The following is a 16,570-nucleotide window of genomic DNA, read 5'->3' on the forward strand; positions in this document are numbered from 1 at the left end:
ATTCTAGTTTCAGTAAAAACTGGCCTCAATACAAAGACAATTATAAAAGAAGGGAAAGGGGTGTTCTCACCTAGCAGCCTATATTTTACAGAAGTGAATACCCTATGACCAAGTTCAGCACTTCTTTTTGTTAGAATAGCATGTTGTGTACTCCTCCAGCTTGCTATTGCTCTTTTCCATTAATTTCATCAAGATGTTGCTGAAGCAACTGGTAAGAATTTTGAGGACAGAGTGCCATTTTTGCTTTGGCTACCCCTCTTTTTTTTCCTTTTCTGACTATGGGTATTCCCTAGTGCAGACTACCTAAAGTCAAGATATAGACACAGGGACCTAGGACAACTCAGCTAGTGGGAGACTGAGGTACAAAGAATACATAAATGCTGTGTATTTTTGTTTAAATATTAATGGGGTAAATATCTGCTTCTGAGCTGCTGCATTCACAACTAGGCACTTTAACTTAGCAGTCAACTGGCATAAAAGGCAACAGCTGAGTTTGACAGCTCATCACTCCAACAATGCTATAGGCTAGAGGTATACCCAGGCCTCCCTCCAGCCTTGTACACAGTCTTTACTCCCCTGCTTCAAAAGTGTAAGTCTTTCTTGATGTATATTTTTTCTTCTATTGTTTCCTAGCTCAGTCACCTTCTGACTGTGCTGGTTTATAAATCCCACATCCAAACTCTGACACCCTTTCTTGCAGTTTTCTAGCTTTTTTTTCATGATCACATGGTTTTAAACTTTGCATCAGGCACAGTCCTACCACAAACAGCTATAGTGCATTGAAGATGCTAGGCCTTACAGTTGCTGTCTGTTGTGTGTCTTTCTGAGCAAGCAGAGATTCCTTCCCCACTCTGCTTCATGAGATCTGCAGCTTTGGATACTGTGAAAATACCAACCCTCTCATGGGAAGGCTGACTTCCTGGCAGCCTTTGTGTTCAAATTTCAAAACCTGGTACTATACCCCAGTGACAGACCTGCTGCTGCTGCTCATCCAAATGGACTTATGGCAAGATAGTCTGTTTGTTACAGCAATGCTAGGAAATCTTAGTAACATGCACGAAGTTCTGCCAGATACTGCTCTTCATTGAAATAGGATGCTGTGCCACTCTAATCGCTTTGCACTTGGGTACAGACATTGACAATACTCCACGTAACTGCATGACAAGATGGTTTTATTTTGGTTCAGTAGGATAGTCACTAGTAGTATTCCAAACAGCCTTCAATGAAAACAGTACACTTAGGGCTGGCATCCTGATTAAGTTTCTCCCTAGTTTTAGTTCTAGCACACTTCTGTGAGCAGAGGGAGCTTTGTACTTTGAACAGGGCAAAGCTACTTCTGTCTTGATGTGCATAACTTTAGCACACAAAATCTATTTTTATAGAGAAAGCATGTGACATCACTAGTGGCTCCTTTACCTATACAGATACGCTAGAACAGTGCACTGTACAAGAGATTCTTCAAATCCATTCCTTCTTCCCTCCCCCTTCACTTCAAATGGTTATTGTAGTTGTTTCATTTACCTGGGAGTATGTATTTAACAGACACTGTGTACTGTAAATCAGTTTACTGCACAAGTGGAACTTCTGAATACAGCCAAAACTTCATTCATAGTCAAGAACAATAGACTACTTCTTCCATACTCCAACTTGCAAAGGATCATAGTCCAGCTGAAGTGTCAAGACATGATAATTCTTGTTGCTTTTTCACTTTCTGAAGAGGCACAGACTGCCTCCTTCGAAGCATTTATAAGTATAGGCAGGGCTGCAGAAAGCATGTTTTTACTAGTTCAGAAAAAATGGAGTAGCTTTCTGCAATGACTGGGCAGCCTCACAAGTGGCACTTCCTGCCAATTTCTTCTGAAATGGTGGTTCACCAGGCAAGAGCCAGCTACTGAGAAACTCAGCTGAGTGCAAACTCTCCAAAAGTACCCCATTTCCACTGCTTGATGTGTCATTGGTCACAGCCTGAAGAAAAGGTCTTGGTGCTTAAACCCCAAAACTGCAAGAGAAGGGTACAATATTAACTACATGTTGAAAAGAATGCCCTTTATCAACCCACCTGAACATTCTTCAGCCAGTATGAGCTACCAGCTAGTTCAACTTTGTGCCAAAACAAACTCAAAGGGGAGAAACATATGAAAGACAAAAATGAACTCATGCTGGCTTGTTTCGTTTCTGTCATAGTATTTAGCAACACTTTGCTTCTAATTGTTTTGGCTTACACAATCAATAAAAATTACTTGTGATCATTTATATCACTTTGTACTTCAAGTACCTCAGCACAAAGCAACCCTGAAGATACTCCTACCTGCCCAAGGTTCCTCCAGCCTGGGTGTAGTATTTGTTATAATCCAAGCGTAGCAGCAGTTGAGCTAAGTCAGAGTTTATCTGATGGTTGCGAACGCTAGAGAGAATCTTGAAGAGAAGTGATGACTGACGACTGAATCCCTACAAATTAGAAGTAGTCAGTTCTGGGCATTCTCAAGAGAGAAAGCAAGCAAGCCTTTCATCTCTGTTCCTGCCTAAACAATCCCTTAACAGCCTGAAGAAAAGAATCACTCCAAGAGAAGTGATGCTTGTGGTCCAGTATAAGGTAAGCTGTCAGCCACGAGAATTATTAGGTGTTAGGTATCCAAAAGGAGGGGTAGAGGCACCAACTGATATCCATCCACCTCCTTTCTATTCCAATAGGGTAATTTCTGCATATCTGCCCATACTCCTCTCTGTGCACATAGAATTTTAAACTCAGGAACAGTTGATTAATTAAAATCATTGCAAGCACTCATATAGAATGTCTCAGCTTAAACTCACTCCTGTTACACAGCTGTTAAAGCCAAGATGACTGCTTAGGCAAATGTTTGCATGGGAGAAGAGCAGATCCATATAAACATAGATTCACCTTCACCAAAATACTGAGTTGTGCAGCTCCCCGTTCATCTAATGGGCCCAGATTCTGACTGACCAGAGAACAAAAACTGTGACAAAGATCCAGTATTTCATTTAAGCAGTGGAAAACCTGCATATGATAAGAAGTAGAAAGCAGGAGTTTAAACAAGAGTTCAAATGCAGACAAAGCTGTTCTTAGTACCTGAAAAATTGCAGTGTTCATAATCAAGATGTTGCTGATACCATGTTTCTCAATCAGCAAAGAAGATGTTAAAGCACCTGTAGCATTTTTGTAAGGTTTTCTATGGAAAAAGGACTTAAATCCCGACCCCCAACCTTTTGCAGACATTACTGGGGAAACAGCAATTGGCATGAGCCATCCACATAGGCACAGAAGTTGAACATTGGCTTCCCTATCCAACCAGCAGGCCGTTCTTGCAGCTTCGGGATTGAGAAGGAAGAACGAAGAACAGCAAGAGCTGTGGTTCAAGGCCTTGGTTTCACTGTTCACAAAACTTAGAATTTCTTTTGTATCAGTTGGTCAAGGAAATTTACATTCAAGAGCATTAAGAAACCCCAAATGCCTCACAGACATAACTACTGGAACACTTAAAAGTTCCAGACTGGATAATCAGTATTCTGCCACCTTTATATGAGTCTCATAGACTGACCAAATAATAATGAAACAGACAAGATCTGCGTTCCCACTGTTTTATTTGGGACTGTTTTTGTGAGGCTACATGTTTAAAAAAAAATACTGGCAACACTGTAACATATTTTTTACTAAAACAACAATAAAAAAGACCCTTGAAGTCCACTCAGGAACATATCAACTATTTTTATCCTCTATAGTATAAGTAAGAAAGGGAATTTTTCCTAATCTAATGAATTTCAGAATGAGTCCCACAGGAATACAGTTCCCAGCACTATGCTAACTAGTACTTTAATAAAATTGCCTATGAGAAAAATATAGCAACAAAAATTAAGTTAATAGGTTAACAGAACACTGGAATAATCTTGATTTAAAATTGCCAGGAATGCAGCATCCACACTTGCCAACTGTAAATTAAGTGATCTTAATTCAATTATCTGTTCTAGTTTATACCTGCTTTATTCCTAGAATTGTAGTCTGTGCTCTGCAGGAGATTATGACTGATCTATTTTAAAAGAGATGGTTTGTCCTATCTGTTCACAAAAGGTGTGTTTCTTAGGGCAGTTGGAGAATTTGTAGAAAAAGGTGAAAACAAGACCTACTTACAGGTTTTAGGAGGATGAAAGACTGAGCCAACAGGTTACTTAAGAAATGATCATGAGCCAACCGTATACTCTCAAAATCTCGCGTGGCATTTATCTGCTGTAGAAGCTGTGAGAACTGAGATTCCAGTACATCCACCTGATGGATATGTAAAGAAAGCTCATTAGTATCTTGAGGAATGGGAGTACTTCAGACCAGCCAGAAGTTTTCTGTAAGCAACTTACTTTCCTTATTGCTACTCTTACCTTAGAGGCTGAGGATCACCTTCTCTCTGCCTCCTGAATGGGGATTTATATACAACAGCAATACATAATGGGGCAACACACACACAATTTTTGATGCCTAAGTATTATCTAAGTAGAAAGGGAAATGGTCACTTTCTTTAAGATTAACTATTGAAAAAGTATCTAGCTAGCATGTAAACAAAGCTGTTTGATTGTAGTCATCTCTGAATTTTACACCGGGAGATAGTATTTGGAATCTCAGGGCAAAGGCTGCAGTGCAAAAGCTCAGCCACATTACTCTGGAGAATTTAGAAAGCCAGGTCCCCTCAATTCACCTGTTATGGCTATTAACAAAATGATATGCAATTCTCACAAAATCATACTACTAGGAACTAGTGTTTACATTTGAAAAGTCTCTTTTTGTACTTTAAAGTGTCAGGATATAGCTTCTTTCAATTCTTAAAAAAAAAACCAAAAAACACCAAACAAAAAACCCAAACCAACTTGTCACTTAACTCAAACTGGAGTTCACTTAAAGGGGCAAGGGAAGAAGCCAGGATGGTATCTTAATGATGCTACTTCAGAGATGACTGTGGCTTCTTACAAATATTTAGTAGCACCAGAGAGCCAAAACACCTGCATTTCCAGTAACACTCCCTGATTCACAAGTCCAGAAACTTTGTAATTGTAGCACTAAGTCTGGGAACTCAGAAAAAGTTCTAGACTTGTTCCAAAGGAAATCCTGATTTCCTTAAGGTACAAAGAATCTGAACCCTGAAAGGCAGGACTTTAGTGCTCCTCCCTCCATTCATTTCTGCCAGTTCCTGATTAACTGATACAGTTTACCTTTCTCTATAATCCTGACCTGCAGATAATACTGAAGATTGTCCACGAGGAAAGCCATGTGATCCCTCAGACGCCACTTGATGGCATCAGTTCTGTTAGATTTCAGGTGTTTGCGTTGCATCTGGAGAGCCCAACAGTGCTGTAGTTCAGCCTGGACTCGTCGCACACTCAACAGGTATTTGAACACAACATTGTACCTACAGTCAAAAATACAAAGTTGTTTAAGATGAAAATCTTCCTTGGGTGCTGGTACTGGAGAACATAACTGCAAGATAGAAAAAGAACAGGAGGTGGCTGCCTGCCAACAGACAGGGTGGGTCAGGTGATAGCCCATCTCAGAGTAACAGATTTCTGCTTGTATTGGTCACTGACCTAAAAAATACAAAGTTAATTTCACTGTCAGGAGGAAAGAGCTGACAATGCTTTGTCAAAGTAGCACTCTGTAAAATAGTGCAGATTTGTCAGCATCTTGCAGATCTTACTGTCATTACAACAAGTATCCTCAATATGAGTAAGTGGAAAGAGTCATTTCACAGTTCAAGGAGCAAGATAAAGTATTATAGCTCTACCTTCCTCTCCATGGAGAGGAAAAATCCCCAACACATTAGTCGAGTGCCTGAGATCAGGGAACCTATCGATGAATATACAAAGACCATACCTAGTACTTACTTCTCCAGAACAGCAGGAGTAAAGAGAATGTGTAGTGGCCATTGAACTTTGTAAGAAAGGCCCAGAGCTGCCCATCCAGATGCAGGGGCTTCACGTGGAGATAACTCCCGGGAAGGCCCTTCACGAGTCTGAGAAGTATCTGGAAACAAATGAGATGCTGAATTAAGTCATCTTCTTAGTCAAGACAACCATGGCAAGGAAGAAAAGGGGAAAGAACAGAATAAGAAGAGCAAAAGCAGACTAGGCCATCACATAGGGCTCCACAGGGAACAAAGTTATTATTTCTTTAACTTCAGAGAAGGATCAGTAATAAGACTTGAGAACAAGATCATCATCTGCCCTCTTAACTCATGACTAAAAATGCAAGTAGATACCTTTATGCTCCTTTCCATGATACTCAATGGTTAAGTGAAGCAGGGGAAGAAGGTTGTCATCATCTAACAGCACCTTATGAGCAGACTGTTGAAATGCAACGTTGACATCTGACAAGAAGAAAGCATAGATAGTAACACAAGATGATGCAGATAGTGCTAGTTTTGCATCCATTAATTATTTATGCTAGGCCATAAAAGACTACACTGACATGCTACTTCCACTAGTTTTATTTAATTGCAGTCTCAAATATGGAGAGAAACCTGCCATCTGAAAGTTTCTGAGATGTTATTTTCACCTACTCTGTGAGACATTCTAATTCATGAGTGCTGTTTCTTTCAAAACGAATTACAATATCTGGAGGATAAGATAGAGCTCTTCTGTACTGGATGTGGCTAACCATTTTCCTGCTATACCACAGCAAGGACAGTTTGGTAAGTGAATAAGCAACACTCACCATGTTCAGTTACAGCTGTAGGTGGTGTTTTTAACATATGCTGTGCAGTGTCAATGAAGGCCTGAAACAGCTCACCTCTTCCCAAAAGGTAAAAGTCTTTTATAATCTGTGGAGATAATTTTTTTGTGTATAAGCATATCAAAAACTGAGCAGAAATTTTAAGCATCCTAGCTGATAGCATCTATTTTCATTATTGCTTGGACAACTTCTGCCATTTGAAAACACTGCTGGAGAGCTCTGAATTTCATCCAGTGCCCAAAAAGTCTATGCTGCCTTTGCTTCAAGATGCAAACCATGAAACCACATACACATACCCCTCTAACTCTGTCTCTGCCCAAGTTCTATCACTCTGTGCTCATTCTTGAGACCTGGAAAATGAAAACAGCTTTACCTAAAAGAAGAAAGTGTAGAATCCAAGACAGTACAGTATTTAAAGGGAAAGAGCCATTAAAAAAGAAAGGAAGAAAGAAAGAAAGAAACAAAGAAATTTAAACTGCTGTAGCAAAAACAAGCTAGCAGTTACATTACCTTCAGTTGTCCTAGTAAATCTGATTCCTCCACCATCAGTTTCCAAAGATGCTAGTGAGGAAACAAAAACCAAACAAAACAAAAGAAACCTCCTCTCAGATTTATCTAAACCCATTCAGTGAGAACAGTAGCTGTCTTAAAATACTTATGATGCATACAAAAAAGCAACTATACAAAATGCTATATAAAGCACATGAGAACAAACTAAGAATCCTGTGTGTAGGCAGCCCATGCTACTAGTTAGAACACTCTTGATGTATACCAGCAAGAAACTCTGCCTAAGAAACATGAAGAACCATGACAAAAAAATAAGTAAATTCCTACAAAATCAGTTCCACCCTAGCTTTGTTCTCACTTCTGTAACCTCCCCATCTTCTCAGGTTCCCCCCCCCCACCTCAAATTAAAAAAAGATTAAAAATTGCCAAAGCAAAGAATTTGTCCAGCAAGACACCATCTAATATGCTGAAAGCATGATGAAAAGTTCTGAAGTTGTTTCAAGTGAAAAAAAAATACATAAAAATTCCCTTCTTTCCCCCGTGAAAGTGTGTAGTATTTGTTAATGTCCTTTTGTCATTAGAAGTTGGGGTAACATGAAGCTCTGAGCCCCATAAGAACATGAAAGCTACCTGCAGTGTTCACATGCTTGTTCAATCACTGATTCTAAAGAGCGCCCTTCTTTTCCCAGTCATTCACAAAACTGAAGAGCTCCTCAGCCTGTACAGTAGCTATCCTTCCTAGGATCCTTACCTCAGCAACAGTGCTCCGTATCCAGTCAACCACTGATTCAAAGTCCACCAAACTAAAGAGCGGTTGCTGCTTGAGTCGATGTAGCTCTGCTGCAAAAGTGTCCTCCTGGTTTTTTAGGATGGAGCCTGTGCAGCAATGAGAAAAATGTTTTGGACAATAAAAAGAAATACTATTTGGAGAAGAGCAGACCCCTTCCAGCACAGTGGGGCAGAAAGGCTGTCCAGGCAGCACCATCTCAGGTCTGGTGAGGAATGTGAAGTTGAGGAGGCCTCAAAGTACAAGTACCAAGGTACAGGATTGCTGCTACAAGTACAGTTATGGTATAGACACTTGACATGGCAGTGCTGTAGTATCAGTAAAAACCCAAAATATTTTCTATGTAAATGATTGCCACTAACAGCCCTTTTCCTAGGACTGAGCTAGATCTTTGAACTCTCAACTTTTCTGCGACATTAACCAGTTGGTTTGGTTCTCCACCTGCCCCTGCCCCTTTCAAATCTACCCTACTACTTGAACTTGGGGATTTTTTTTTTTAACTAAGCTTGAAGACCAATTTCTTTTCACCTTGCTTCTGCTAAGGCAAGAAAACAGTCCAATTTCATTGGTCCTTTGTTCTCTGCAATGTTGCTCAAGTCATTCAAGTACTTTTGCCTAGACAAGCTCAAGATAGAGCCTCCACAGCAGTCCTCCCCAATTGGTATAGGAATATATTTCCAAAACCATCTCCAGTATAAATTTGTCAGGCTCTCAAAGAGAACCATCAGCTGGAATTGTCTCTCTCTTGCTGACTTAAAGGCTCCATCTTGATAATTTGTCTTCCACTGTGACCTTTGGGACCACCTTGCAATTAATCTCATTTGTGGATGTGTTTTAATCCTATGGCACCATTCTGCAACATACATACTCGGAGCAAGCTGTGTCCTTGTGTCTGTCTGCACCCTTCAGGGACAAGGATGCAAACTGAAAAGAAAACACGACCTTTGCTATTGCTTTATTTATCCAGAGCAAATCACATGGTGACTTGTTGCTGGAAACTTGGAGACTATGCTTGGAAAGTGTTATTATTTACTCATCCTGTTCTTATACCACTCCCTTGGAATCAATCAGAAGCAGAACACTGGGACCACTGCTCTGTCCTGGCACAACCATCTCTATGTTCTGAAGAAATCAGACAATAGTCAGTGACTGTTGAGGAATTCGTTAATACAGCATTTTGGAAGATACTTGTCAGTCACTCATAACTGAGCAAAGACCACAAGGAAGATGTTCCTTACCTTTTCTGGTCAGGTTAACGTTTTGATTCTCGAACATCTGCACAGATTCACCCACAAAGAGGATTTTCTCAGCCACCCGCACAGGAATGTATGAAGGCAGCATTTCTACTCGCAGAGAAAACTGTTTTAGAGATGGAGCTAACATGTTCTCCTCCTCAATCAAGCGCTGTCGGAGACCCCAGGGGAAAGACATCAAGCAAAAAAAGTGTGAGAAAACCAGGCAGAAAAGGTGTATAAAGGGGTGGTGGAATCCAAGTACATTGCAAGTAAGCAGAAAGGTGGCAATCCTAATTTGCATTGTTTAAGTAAGCCTGCAAACTTCTTTAGACTTCTGGTACGCTAGCATATCTCCCTAGAGAAGATACTGCTTTCATCAGCAGAAGCTAATACTTTGTGGAATAGCAGCAAATTGGCTCTGCCAAAGGATAATGTTACATCAGCAAAAGGAATTTTTGTTGCAATTCATTACCTTAGGTTTTTTGCATCCACAACAATGTTAATTAGCAGTACCAAAAATAATCCTCCCTTACACCCATTCCTCTATGTTTTAACACTGCTAGAGCACTTGTGATACAGGCCAAATGTAAACACCTCCACTAGTAAGCAGACAGGTTAAAGATCTGAATGCTTCCTAGCATAAATTAAGCAATTTTCTCAGTTCCTGCAAAAGGTGTTTAAATCAATACAGCAATCATTAACTTTTTTTCTGAATGTATTAATAAAGGACTCCCAAGTACGGAGGCAAGACTTTCCTTCAGAGAAGTAATACTGATTATTTCATTTGGCTTTCTTGTTATTAGAGAATTAGGTTCATTAGTCCATAATCCAAAAAACACCATGCTAACAAATTTTTGAGAACATTTGCCACTTACAGAATTCTTCCTTTTAATAGGAGAGTTCATTGTACTGTATACTGATGTTAGCAGCTTGGCAATTCTTTTCTTAAGATTCTTCTGACACTTTTAGATGAGGAAATCCCAAGTATTTTATCGGTCTATCCCATCAACACTCAGGATTTCTTATTTTACTCTCTGACTGAAGAATTGCCAACACTAGTAAGTCAATAATATTGAAGAAGAGAGTTAATTAGGCTCTGTCGCTGTCATCTTCTTAATGCCTACATTTTCCACCATGGATCTAGAAGACTCACCAATTTTCACATTATTCCTATATCTGATATAGTGAAATAATAGATTTTTCACTAACTGCCTTTTAAAGTTCCCCCTTGTTTTCACCTGTGTGTAGACTGTCCTCAGCAGAGACTGTTTGTACAGGGCACCTAATTAGTATGCAACACGGTGTTTCAGGGGTGAATCTTCTCTGTGTTCACAGCCAAGGTGCATGCAGCACACTAACACCATGGGTGCCCATCAGATGTTTTCTCACAGTAAACTAGAGTATGAATTTACAGAGTTGCAGTTGCTCACCACTGGTTCCTGATGCAGACACTATTCAGATGCACAGAGTGTGGAAGATTACTCCATTGAGAAAGCTGCTTTGCACAAGGGCGGTCTAATGGTATGCCATCTACATGAGGAGTTACCACATTTCACCAGTATACTGGCAGGTTGCTCCCTTGCTTAACTTAGCACCCTGGACATGTTCTTAGTGGCCTCTTGACTCTCGCATAGCACATTTTACGCAGTAATGTCAGTAGTATTACCCTGTTAGGTAACATTTGCACAACAAATGGTTGTGCAAGAAAGGTACCTGACCCAGCTGCCAATAGAAAGGGTGCAAGTCAACACCCAAGCTCCCCACACCATCTCCTTTGCAATTGCTCACACTACCACCAATGCCTATGTTGAGCAGATCACAGTGTTGACCATAAGGAATCAGAAAAAGAGTCAGTCAGGAGCAGGGTGAGTACAGCAGTTCCAATTACCTGACATCAGCATCTACAGATTCCATCTACAGGGCTTTCTGCCCTGAGATTACCCAACTGTGCCAAACGATATGTCTCTGTCCTTTATGCCTAGCTGCAACCTATTACAATATTCTGTCTCAATATATGTCCAGTCTAGCATAGCTCACACTAAAGCAGAAGACATTTCTTCTTTAGTTCCCTAAGGACTGAAGGATGCCAAGCTATGACTTTGGTCTTACCAGGTCCTGCAGTTCTCGTAGCTGTTTTCCTGTAAGTCCCCCAATTCCTAGGTCATCATCATCTTCTTCAGGTTGGCTAGGGACATTCCCAGAAGAGGGGCCCTGTTTGATAAAGAACTCTTCATGTTGGTCTAGTAGCAATCCATGCAGCATCCAGGCAGAGAGCTGCTTATACATGACTCCATGACACACAGCCAGAATCCTGAGGTCAAGAGAAACAGACAGTGGGACATTTGCATGCAGTGATCAAAACCTCATTGTTCATCATTCTGGAAAGTCCAGTTAGTCAGCCAGGCAATACGGCAAGTGCTAAATAGCTAATGTGCAATTTTAAATTTCTTTTTTTTAAACAGAGAAAGGTAGACTGATCACTTGCAAAACTGAACTAACATATCCTCTGAATATGTGACTTCTCCACTTAGATCTACTAGTATACCAGAAGTATAAGTAAGTTTGCAGTGGCTTCCCAGTCCTGCTGTTTCTACTCAATTACCATTTCAGCATGAACACAAGTTGTCTTTTAAGTAGTCTGACTTTATCCCCAAGGACATACAAACCTAGCAACACTCTCCCAGTCACATTTATCCTTTTGAAGGATCAAAACCCAGTAACAGGTCTATCACATGCAAAACAGTTCATGTAGACCTCAAAAGAAGAAAAACCATAAGGTCTGAACTTTCCTCAGCCCTAAGTCCAAAGTATGGAGAAAGCCTTAATTCCTGCCATAAATCTGCTTTAGATAAATAATGGGGACTGTGACAGTTTTCCCTGCATGTTACTCCTACTTTTATATCATGCAAGCCTGTTTCACATGTACCGTTTTCAAAAGTAAGATAAACACTTTGACGCTAACTCCAGTTACTACAGCAGAATGAAGTAATAGCTTTACTGTATCTACATACTTTTCAAGAGCACTGCGAACTGGAGGCAACCCCCCACAGCTATGTTTGTGGACTGTCTCCAATATCTGACATCCATGAATCTGCAGAAAGAAAACATGTTTAGACCAGGTCTGTTATTTGAATCTGTACTGACCTTTTCAGACATTTAAACACTATGCTTTTGGCTAACAAGAAAATGCCTTAACAAGCTGCACAAGTCTCACAGAAAGATGTAACATACTCCATGTAGCGAAGAGGCCTTCTATGTGTGGCTCTACACCCAAGCTGCTCTCAAGAATTTCCCTTAACAAAAACTAAGCATCTCTGGATTCCGAACACGTTAGCTTCTCCCCACCCCCAAGTGACAGTGCGAGAAAACAGACTCAGAAAAAAAGAAATTCCAACCAGCAGCACCTTGTACTATGAAATGTATTGTGATTATAAATGCAAGTAATCAAAGATCATACTAATAATGAAAAAGTCAAATCCAATGTAAATGGATTTGCAAAATAGTTATTCAATACTTACAGTAGTACTAGGAATGGGGCACCCATTACTGAAACCACATTCTTTCCTAGTATTAAAGGTCTGGGATGGGGGCAGAAAGAACTTTGTTAGCTAAAAAGGAAACTTAAGAGAAGCTAGCTACAATTTTACTGTACCTTCTGAGTCTTGATCTGTTCCACCATGACCATCACAGAGGGGAAAAGTAACTGAAACTGCAGAACCAGGAGCGAAAATATTTAATTAGGTTGCTATGCAAGGGAGAGAGAAAACCTATACTTGAGTAAGTGTGGACAGCAGCTGATTAAAATAATGTAATGAAACTATCACCTTGCTTTCCCCATAGATTAGAAACATGAAATCTCTAGGAAGTATGTCCTCCCTCCACTGGACCAAGATGCAGTGGACACAGGCAGTAAGGAATATGCAAGGGTCAAGGTAGAGGACCTAAGCTTTGCGTCAAAGTGCAAGTGATCCTCTGAGCATGATTAAGGGACTACAAATGTAGAGGCGTTGAAAAGACTAACCTGTATTTATCCCACCCACTTTCTTATTAGACTCAAGGAGTGATAAGAGTAACCAAAGAGCACTACCTGTTTATTAACGTGACATACCTGGTCCAAGGAGTAATTAACATGTGAGATGGAAAGATGCGGGTCGGCCAGAAACTGTAAGAACAACAAAGCAATTAATGAAAATTAAAATTAGGTATGGTTAAGTTAAAAAGCATGTTTGGCTCTATATTACAAACCTTTAGTTCCCACAGCTTTTTTTTGCTGCCACGTATTTTTGGGCTGTGTCCCATTTTAGGCTATAGCAACCACTGGATGGTGACAGTAGCCAAGATACGACAGCTGCTAATCTAGCAGAGATTAATCAAAACCTTTACAACTGAAAACAGAAGTCACAATAGTCTGAGACAGCACTGGGCTCTGAGGCAGATGGGGCACTTACTGAATTGAAGGCAGAAGGGCCTTAATGCTTATTTGAATGAAGAGTCATGTACAGTGGCATCTCACAGGAATAATTTGGAAGCCACCCCTGATGTGGAAAGGAAAATACTGTGTCTCCTCTTTAGCTACTACTACTTAGCACATTAACTGCGGAAATGACAACATTCCAATCTGTCAGTAGCAGGACAGCCTGTTGTTCCAAGTCTCTCTCTTTTACCTCTTGTTCGAGGTCAAGTAGTGCCTGTCGATATGGCTGCAGCACTGAATCAAGACCTGTGCAGAAGGCTCGCAAATAAATGCCATGTAATCCACTCTGGTTTTGCTGAGACGGATGATGGTCCTGAAACCGAACAATAAAATCTACATCAGCTCCCCAGTGCAGGTCTAAAGAGTAATGGAGATTCTGTGCAGTGTTACACCAGCAGCCAGTGGTCCACACATGTTGAAATGCACCTTAGCCCACCAGAAAAACGCCCAGAAAACAACCCAGAAGTTTGGCACAAGGAGAGTTACTTGAGCAGAGTTTTATTTAGCTCTTCTGGGGACATATGCAAGTGCCGGGAACCACTGGTAACTTCAGTGCTTCTTTGTACTTATGTACGCCTCTGGGATCTCAAAGCTCCTCACAAACCGTGAGGAGGACTCGCGACAACATAGGGATGAGCATCCTGTACAGTTCACAAACCCTGGGCAGTCTGCAGTGGCCAGGAATTACTACTGCATGCTTCCCCAAGCATGAGATTTTACATTTGGTCCATCCTGGGCTGTTCTGCGCCCTCCCTTATTTGCATCGCGCAGAGCTTTCTGGGGCTCTGCTCGGGGAAGCGCATTTGTTTGTGCTAGCGCGGATATGCGCTGCGGGACATCAGCCTGGCCGGACCGGCATCCGCCGCGCTCCGCCCGGGAAACAGAGCGGAGCGGAGGCCCCACCTGCTGCTGTACGTGTCCCGTGTACTGCTCCACGAATTCGGCGAAGCGGATGTAGTCGGTGCCGAGGCGGCAGAGCCGGTTCAGGACGCTGGTCTCGCTGGGGTGCAGGAACGGCAGTTCCTGAGAGACCTGAGGGGTGGAAAGAGCGGTGAGGGCGGGGCGGGGCGGGGCGGGGCGCGCCGTCGGGGGCCCGGCGGGCCCGGGCCGTACCTGCAGGCCGCCGCGCTTGCTCCAGGTGAAGGCCGCCCCCGGGTACCCGCTCAGCGCCAGCAGCAGTTCGTGGATCATCCTGCCGCGCGGCGCCGCGCGGGCTGCTGGGAGCCGCGCAAGGGCCGCCGGGAAGGGCGGGCCCGCGCGGCGGCGTCAGCGGCGCCCGGCGGGAGCGGGGAGTCGGCGGGGGCGGGCGGGCGGCCGGCCGGCCGGGGCGGGCCGCTCTTGGGGCGCGTTGGCGTGCGGCGGGAGGGCGGCTGAGTAAGGTGGGGGGCTGTGGTGGCAAGTGCTGGTCCGGAAGGTCCCTTCCAGGACGGCAGCGAATCCGCAGCCTTCCAGGTTGATTCTTGGTTTTGGCATGCCTTACCGGGTTTCTTTATCAGTTTCTCATGTTATTTGTCAGTGTTTTATCAGTGCCAGTCTTACCTTTCTCCGCCTACTGTATTGCTTTCCTTCACCTCCTCTTGTAACCCAGGTAGTCTTTTAATCAAAGCTGCCTACTTTCAAGATTGTGGAGTTGTCTAACAAACTGGTTTTTAGCAATCCCCTTTTCATTTTCTTTTTCCTATTTTTGGCAGTGTTCTTCCTCATGCCCATTTTTACTCTTCTTCATTTAGAAGAAATTAGTGTTAACTATCATAGACGTCTGTTAACTGTCCATTTTAAATGTGTATTTGGCTCATGATCAGCTTGTCACGATGAGGTCTGAAGTGTAGGAAGAAGAACTTCTGTACAGGGATGAAGAAGTTCCTAGTACATTGTCTCATTTTCTAAAGTATTTTTTATTTTAATACAGTCTCTCTGGCATGTATGCGTTGGCTGTCTACAGCTATCTTTATGTGTAACTTGAGAGCCCCAACAGTGTCATTCTATCGTGTCAGTATAGCAAAACTATCCTCTTTATATTGACAAAGCTTCTGTTGTCTGAATAAAGACTGAGGAATTTGGCTAGGAACTTGTTGTTCAGCATTGACGTAAATATCACAGTATACAATTGGGCCAGGAAAGCTATGTGCCGTTCCTGCTTTTAGGAAGCTGTTGGCTTAAATCTTGCAGTGCTGAAGTTAGTGGCAGTCCTTCCCTTGTTCGTAAATGGCTTTGGTTCAATCCCATGCTGCTGACCAAAAGTTTTGTGCTAGCAGGTAGGCTTTGACTAATGCTGAATTTAAATACTATTTTCAGTAGATTATAAAGCTAAGCATGCTATAGGTAGTTTATAGGTAGTTAAGTATGTAGTGATGGCTCAATAATTGAGAAATACATGAGAACAAATAGGAAACAAAACAGCATTACGAAGTGGATAAAAAGACAGGGAGTATGTACCACAGAAAAAAAGAATCTTGAATTACCCCCCCACCCCTCCTTTTTTTTTGTTTTGTTCTGTTTTTCTCTGTGCCTGTGGGGCTTCCTTGGACCTTACAGGTCCTTCAAGAGAAACCGTGCCTGGTGCGTGGGGACAAGTGCACAGTTTTCCAGTTCAAGAAGCCTTTTTGCTAGTACAGAACATGCCCGTGTTACACTGTCATGAGCTGGGCAAGGAGAGGATTTTATCGTGGGCACTCAGAGTGGGAAGATTGCTAACTTGCCTCCAAAGAGTAAGGACTCTTCTGCTATTGCAGCAGCCTCTTGCTGTGCCCTAGCATCATGTCATGATTATCAGCAGAACTGGGCAGAATTTGGGCTCCATGCTTTTCTGTCACTTGCTCGGTCTTCCATGTGGAGTCCTG

The 16,570-nt window shown here is 42.0% G+C and overlaps 1 protein-coding gene across 1 annotated transcript; it reads right to left on the reverse strand.

Annotated features, from left to right (window-relative positions):
* Positions 1–1,151: 1,151 nt before the first annotated feature.
* Positions 1,152–14,944, reverse strand: TUBGCP4 (tubulin gamma complex associated protein 4). The gene is made up of 18 exons (XM_049813069.1): positions 14,844–14,944; positions 14,634–14,762; positions 13,921–14,043; positions 13,365–13,418; positions 12,909–12,965; positions 12,268–12,347; positions 11,366–11,567; positions 9,260–9,425; positions 7,986–8,110; positions 7,238–7,288; positions 6,710–6,815; positions 6,255–6,362; positions 5,881–6,019; positions 5,231–5,408; positions 4,145–4,279; positions 2,900–3,016; positions 2,309–2,448; positions 1,152–1,999 (listed from the first exon to the last, which is right to left on the reverse strand). The coding sequence occupies exons 1-18, from the start codon at positions 14,919–14,921 to the stop codon at positions 1,987–1,989; spliced, it is 2,001 nt and encodes a 666-aa protein (XP_049669026.1). The 5' UTR covers positions 14,922–14,944; the 3' UTR covers positions 1,152–1,986.
* Positions 14,945–16,570: the final 1,626 nt, after the last annotated feature.

This window comes from Accipiter gentilis, chromosome 10, assembly GCF_929443795.1.
Source record: "Accipiter gentilis chromosome 10, bAccGen1.1, whole genome shotgun sequence".
NCBI lineage: Eukaryota > Metazoa > Chordata > Aves > Accipitriformes > Accipitridae > Astur > Astur gentilis.

What these genes read in the sequence shown, in the direction of transcription:
- TUBGCP4 (XM_049813069.1), bottom strand. Translation starts at nt 14,921, where the DNA reads ATGATCCACGAACTGCTGCTGGCGCTGAGCGGGTACCCGGGGGCGGCC. An exon ending in GTTCGCAGTGCTCTTGAAAA is followed by an intron (nt 11,568 to 12,267) that starts GTATGTAGATAC and finishes TCTTGACCTCAG; the next exon opens with GATTCTGGCTGTGTGTCATG. An exon ending in TCATGGAAAGGAGCATAAAG is followed by an intron (nt 6,020 to 6,254) that starts GTATCTACTTGC and finishes ATTTGTTTCCAG; the next exon opens with ATACTTCTCAGACTCGTGAA.